We start from the raw sequence: 7,179 nt of genomic DNA on the forward strand, positions 1-7,179 counted from the left end.
AATAACAGAATCTTGGTTCATATTTGTTCAGCATTGCTTAGTTTTACCATTTGATTTTAGGTTTTTCAGCCCCCATTTTTACAATACAGGAAACAGTATAGTGCCCACTTCCTGTTTGCAAATTCTCATATTACAGTCAAACAGTGCACTAAAATATGTTTCTAAAGACATTTTAGGCAAGAAAATGTATTGGAGTAACAAGATATTGGATTATATACAATCAGCACTGCCTGCTTCTATCGTTTGATCTGAGATTGACACAGAAAGACAGGGGCAGTTCTCTCTTTCGATCTGCTTCTATACTCTTTGTGTCTGTGGTGGGGCGCATATGAAAATGTGGAAGCACAATCTGTAGCTCGAGCCCCGGCCTTGAGCTAGAGAAAAGCAGATTTGAGCTGAGAGATGAGCAGGGAGATCTGGGTGCTGTTTACCACAGTACATTTACACACACTACTCACAGTGTTGTGATACAAAGCTGGTTCACACAGTTGGCAAAGTGTCCCGTTAATCTTCCTAAACTGAAACCTGTTCATCAGCTGACAAGATTTCCAATGATCCATCAGGTGTGCCCGTGGTCTTCAACATAATCTACACCTGTTTAGCACTAATGTGAATAGATAGGGCAAGTGAAGGCTCTTTTGTAACCGAAGTAGACACAGTGCAGCTGGCTAAGGAAGCTGGTTTAATACAGGTGAAATAATAGTTCGGACCTGTGTGTAATTGACAAACAGAGTGAAAAATTGAATTTCCCCTCGGGGATTAATAAAGTATATTTAAAAAAAAATACTTCCATCAGCTTGGTCAGATTATGTTTTCGCCTCAAATGAACTGCACAAGAGTTCATTTGTTGTCACCAAGATCTCAGTCCGATTGTTTTGGTCCGCACCTAAGTGTGGTTGCTGTGTTCACACCTGCCCAAGAACTGCGCCAAGGGGGTCACGCTCCAGTGTTTGATACAACTAAGCTAAACAAAGCAGGTGTGAAAACGCCCCTAAGATTAATGCAAACTTGGAAAAAGCTCTGATCACTATTCTCCCTGAGCTTAGGTTGTCACTTTTTCCTGTCTGACCATCTCTCTCTTTCCCTCTGTCTTTTCCTCCACAGAGTACATCCAGAAATATGCAACAGAGGAGGCTCTGAAGGAGCAGGAAGAGGGGGCAGGCGACTCTTCATCTGAAAGCTCCATGTCTGATTTCTCAGAAGACGAGGCCCAGGACATGGAGTTGTAGTGATAGGAGGGCTCCCCCATCCCGCCTCCTCCTTTAACCCCCACAGAGACTATATTTGATTTCCTAACCATGAGAAAGCAGACTTATAATATTCATATTTAAACAAGTTGATTTTTTTATTATTATTATTACTACTAAACAAGGATTTTTATGGATATCTAGCCTTTGGTGTGTTTGACAGACACCCCTCCCGTTCTGTAGCTGTTCCTCCCTGCACAGATGTCGCGATTGCTTTCACACTTCTCTCCCTGTCATCTCTGCATTTTTAAGGTGTGTCACGTAGGCATAGGCAGGAAATCTCCCTGTGAGCATCTCATTTCTCGACTCAGATTTCACTTTTTGAAATATAACTTTCCAGTTTGACCGGAATCCTTATTCCCTTTCTTTTTCCACACTGCTAAATGATTCTGACCAACATTTTGTTCGTTGCTCCACGACAGCTGCTTTGGTCTTGCTTGCCTGGGTGCGCAGCTGTACAGTATTATTAGTGCTTTTGAGGTGCACAATCACACACAAGGTGACATAGCACACCTTGTATGAAAATACAGAAAGTGTAGTGCTAATAGATGCTCATAAATCAGCCCTGGATGCTGCCTAAGCATTTCTCTTTCAACTATTTATTGAGACAATTTAGTAAAAATATATGCCTTTCTTTCTGGTTCAGTTTGGATCCTACCTTGGCATGTTACGTAAAGTTTTTGTTACTCTTCGCTGCAGCTGCCTGTTTACATGTGCCGCTGTGAAGTGCAAAATAAATACAAGGTCAGGTCTTGGAAAATTAATTAATGAAATACATGTCTCGTTACAGGGTGAGTGACAGTGAGGTGAGAAAGACATGTTGGGCGCTTTCAGTGTTGATTTGTGGGCCTAGCTGTATAACTGTGTTATATACAGTAACATAACTGTGTTGCACGAAGGCAACAAAGACGAAAGTGGCGTTTGTGGAAATTCTGGTCAGACTCACTTGGCGTGATGGGAATTGGAAGTAGAACGGAGCTACCCTTTAACCATCTAACCATCATTTCTCGTGCAGCTCGCACTAGTTTTCCGTCAGGAGGCACGTCAAACACATGAGCACCAAACATTCTCATTGTGCTGGATGCCACTGGCGCTCACTCATCGGCTTTACAAACAAATTTCTATGAGTATTATCAGTCGAGAAGACTTTTCAGGTAGAGAACGAATGTAATTGTCACCTATTCTGGTGAGTTTAGAGAACCAGCACCATTAGTTTCAATTTTAGTGAAAATCAACAAACATGGTCACATGGTTATCGAGTGGATCCGAGTATATATGAAGCGTTTTTATGGCAGATTCCGGTTTGTGTAGTATCGGTCATCCTCACATTCCACTATTACTTGGACTGTGCTCCAGTGCATGCCCTTCATATTGGTCTGACCTGTGGTGTGTACTCCGACTGCATCAACTGGACTCCTGACACTTTACGATCTCTATTTGGATCAGTAGTTTGAAGATGACAAAATAAGAGCCCAAGTAGTAGCAATTTTCGTTGAGGGGAATTAATTTCATCTGTACAGATTTGACTTGTTATGGAAAAAGAAAAGCTCTGGTGTTACTCATTGTTGATTCAATTTGGCGGGTTAAGATGTAAATCCATGACGTGTGGAAAGAGAATGCAATCGCAACTTTGACCTTTGGCTGTTTTTTTCCTTCTTTTATTTCCTGTACTTTTTTTTGCCCGATGGGGGGGTCAACACGTTTGGATTTTTTTTTTTTTTTTTTTGTGTACAGCATCTACCTTGTACAGTGATAAAACACCTCTCTGTAGCCTCATGAAAACTCAGCGTCGAACCCTGAAATGCTGAGCGAGTGTTGCTTGTCGAGGCTAACGCGGCAGTCAAACTACCTAGAAAACCTTGAAATGTATTCACTTCATAGATTGCAGTAGGAGTCACTGGTTGCTTTGTGGCAGATTTTTGGATTCCTGAGCGGGAGATTCAAAGCTGAATTATAACTCGGGAGGTCACCTTCTTATCCCTCTACTGATCTCAACTCCCTCTTCTGTGCCTCATCACGAAAGGAAAGGGTGACCATATGAAGAAGTCCCCCAAAAATATGTGTCCAAAAAAGCCATAAAGGTCAAAAATTAGAAAAGCACATTGTTTTCTACACAGACTGTTTTGACTCTCCTCTTTCTGCAATGTGCAATTTGTGATTTGGCATCTAAATGTTCACTCTGTTGCAGATCTGGGGCCCAGGGCTGAGTGGCATCGGGTTTATTTGAGCTAATGTAGGATTGTTAGACTTTTCTGGCTCAGGTTTGAAATAAAGTTTGGTCGTATCTTGCATAGTGATGAGCATTTTTCACCCGGGTCGTTTTGAAAGGATGGGAATCATGCCGATATTTGTTGAACTGTGTTTTTGACAGGATAGTTAGTTTTGCTGGGTGTTGACTTCAACTAAAACAACATAATGCTATATGGCTGTATTACAGATAGAGTTAGATAGTTTGGTATACTTACCTGGTAAAGCATTCATTGCTCATCTGATTTTTAGTTAGTGTCTGTTGTGTGGTTAAATGTAAGATACTCCATAGACATGCCTGCTTGTCCTCTTCTCGCAGATTCAGAGTTGTACAGATGAGTGATTTCAAACTAGGGAGATGTTTGACCTGTAGTGAGCCTGATAGATCTAACTGTACAGAAATCAAAACGTGTGGTTCAGCCCTTTTCGAGTGATCGGATTTTCTCCAAAAAACATGATTTAAAACACAATTCTGTGCTCGTAATTTTCACCACATTAGAATGCCGATTTAGAACAGAAGCTTAATTTGTTTTTAATTTCCAATATTTATCCGGGGATAATATCGGGCTGATGATTTCTCTCATTCAGCCTGAGGAGGTTTTTGTACGAGGGAGAATTAGTGCCATGTTGAAGAAAAAAAAAATCTTTGATTTCAAGAATAAAGTCGTGATTTTGAGGGGGGAAAACTCATAATATTACAAGAATAAAGTCGGAATTTAACAAGAATCAAGTCATACTATTTCAAGAAAAAAAATTGTAATGTTATAAGAATAAAGTCGGAATATTAAAAGAATAAAGTCGGAATTTTCGAGAATAAAGTCACATTATCTCAAGAATTTTTTTTTTAATATTACAAGATTAAAGTCATATTATTTCAAGAAAAAAATTGTAATGTTACAATGATAAAGTCGGAATTTAACGAGAATAAAGTCATATTTCAAGATAAAAAGTCGCAATATTACAAGAATTAAATCGGAATTTACGAGAATAAAGTCAGATTAACTCAAGAAAAAAATTCGTAATATTACAAGAATAAAGCTGTAATTTAACGAGAATAAAGTCAAATAATTGTGTGATTAAACTTGTAAATTGAAAAGAGAAAAATTCGCAAAAAATGCCAGAAAGTCACGTGAAATTACAGAAAGAGCGGCAAAGTCCCAACAGGGAAGAAGATATGTTTTATCTTGAAATAGTATGATTATATTTTCATTAAATTACGACTTCCATCCATCCATGCATTTTCTAACCACTTCATCCTCTTGAGGGTCGCGGGGGGGCTGGAGCCTATCCCAGCTTAAGTTACAACTTTATTCTTGTAATATTATTATTTTCTCCTCACAATTATGCCTTTATCCTTGAAATTTAGGATTTTTTCCCCTTCAATGTGGCCCTCATCCATCCTTTAATGTTTGAATGTTAGCTCGGGGTTGGTTTCCAGCAGGACGCCGCCATTTTAACTGTTGCAGAGCTAACTGTTGTGATATCCAACATGTCCAAGGCAGTATAAAGCTATGTGAATGTTTTAAACGTGTTCAGTTTGTGGTGACGATCCGCATCCACGCAAACAGAACAAACCTGTCTGCAGATCCCCACTCTCACTATTGGCTTGTGTTTTCTCCTTCAGCTGCCTATAGATATTTATTTATTCATTAAAGAGACCTCCTTTTTTTTTTTTTTTTTTTTTAAATCTTTGCCATCAAGCGCCACTGTTGTAAGTTATGGTTCAGCTAAATTATCACACTGATGAGACAAGATCGAGGTTGTTTTTTTTTTGTTTCAAGTAATTCAGATTGGAATTCTTGTTTTACATTTGTGCAGTATTGTACTTGAGTGCTGAAAATACAGTATATCCAAGCTGAGAATTGTAATAAAATAGCACATTATGATGCAATGGTGCAACAGGGAACTAATGATTTTTAATTTTTTTTTATTTTTTTGGTTTAGGATAAAAATCATAGGTTTGGTTTTCAGCATTATTTGCATCTGCTGGGCAATAAATTAATGACATACTCAGCTGTGGCCTGGTGTTGCGCTGGTAAACATGACAACCATCTGATCTCTTCAGTGGCCTCCGTTGTTCTCTCTCTGTTTTTTGTTTTTTTTTTACTTGCCACAGATTACATATTCAAGGTCAAGAGAGATAATTACTGCCTTTGTGTTTCAGGTTGTTTTTAACTTGAGTCAAGAACTACAGAAAATGTCCTCAAACCAGTGAATGATTTTGCTTCCATTGCAACTTGAATTCTAAATTATTTTTTCTGAAGAAAACTATGAGAAAACATGTTTATTGTGCTTTTATTTAATTTCCTTTTGGCTTTCTCCCCTCCTCCTCCTCCTCCTCCTCCTCCTCCTCCTGTCATGCTCGAAGACCACTGGTGTACAGATAACACTGTCTTAACTACACAGTTTAAACGGCAACTCCAGACAACCACATTATGACGAGGCCTCAAATTTCAAACTGCAATCCTGCAGTGAAGGTCCAGCCCAGAGCCATAGCCCCCCACAACCGTACTGTCACACTCCCCCACACCCTGCCAGACACAACAAGGATGAAGGGCCTCCGCTAAGCGAACGGACTGGTCTGTCATTAATCCATAGACAGGACGTCCAGGGCCCGTCCTCCGTCTTATCAGCACAGCCTCAGAGAGCCAGCACCCTGATCCTGTAATATCACCTCCCCCCCACGTGTGTTGACTGTGTCTCCTTGTGCACTTGCATGCTTCTGGTGTGGGGTCGAGGCTCGCTTGGTGCACACCTCCCATTCTGTCTTGTGCTCGTGTGGATTTGTGCCCTGGCGCCGGCCGACTGCTGCCGTCAGGGGATCTAGCAGACACACACAGCATGGAAAATGGCAGTTTTAAAAAAAGAAAAAATAGAAACTATGTATTTGTTACCTAGTGTGTGATACTTGAGGGTTAAAAAGTCAAAAGGTTTATTTTTTTTGTTTTTTGTTTCGAAAAGTCCATCCTTGGTCTTATTTTTATCACCCTCTTTGCCCTCCTCTTGTTTTTTTCTTTGCATTGTGAAGTGGGCATGCTTGTCAGAAAGACAAATGCTCTCTATTAATAGGCTTATAACCTCATAAATAGTTGTGTATAAAATAAACTGTTATAACTTCTTTTTTAATAAAACATTCAATGTGTATAAAAGGTCCTTGTGTGGGGCTGATGATTCTCATGTTACTCCTAAGATGCACAGTGTGACCTGTTACATGCTCAGGAGTTCACTGCAGACCCAGCAGATGTTGAATATTTGTATATGATTTCCAAATGCATCAAATGTATGTTTTTATATGCAGAAAATTACTTAACAAGAGATCTAATTTATCATTTCGATGTTCTGAACTTTAAAGGGCCACCCCACCAAAATTAATAATTGTAGTCTGTTATTTCCATGGCCTTGGAATGTTCAATTAGTGAACATCAGCTTCTCTCCTTGAAAGCCAGAAACCAGAGAAGTAAGTCTCAAACAATGAATGGGAGAAATTCCTCTGGGGGCTCTTAACGTCATCAAGAACATGTTTGGAATCACGTGACTATTCTAACGTTACTATTACATGGTGAGTTGATGAAAGTGCACAAGAGTCTAGTGGACTAGTAATGTTTTGTGTGCAGTTGAATCCACGACCCAAACAACTGCCATCTTGTTTTTGCCTTGGTGAGTAAATGTGCTTCAGTAGAACTGT

The 7,179-nt window shown here is 39.6% G+C and overlaps 1 protein-coding gene across 1 annotated transcript in view; it reads left to right on the forward strand.

The window, feature by feature from the left end:
* The window catches only part of ube2h (ubiquitin-conjugating enzyme E2H (UBC8 homolog, yeast)), a 35,189-nt gene extending 28,544 nt beyond the window's left edge, over positions 1–6,645 (forward strand). The window contains exon 7 of the mRNA XM_050036027.1: positions 1,105–6,645. Within this exon, the coding sequence (XP_049891984.1) occupies positions 1,105–1,229 (125 nt within the window). The 3' untranslated portion in view covers positions 1,230–6,645. The remainder of the gene's footprint in view (positions 1–1,104) is intronic.
* Positions 6,646–7,179: the final 534 nt, after the last annotated feature.

This window comes from Epinephelus moara, chromosome 23, assembly GCF_006386435.1.
Source record: "Epinephelus moara isolate mb chromosome 23, YSFRI_EMoa_1.0, whole genome shotgun sequence".
NCBI lineage: Eukaryota > Metazoa > Chordata > Actinopteri > Perciformes > Serranidae > Epinephelus > Epinephelus moara.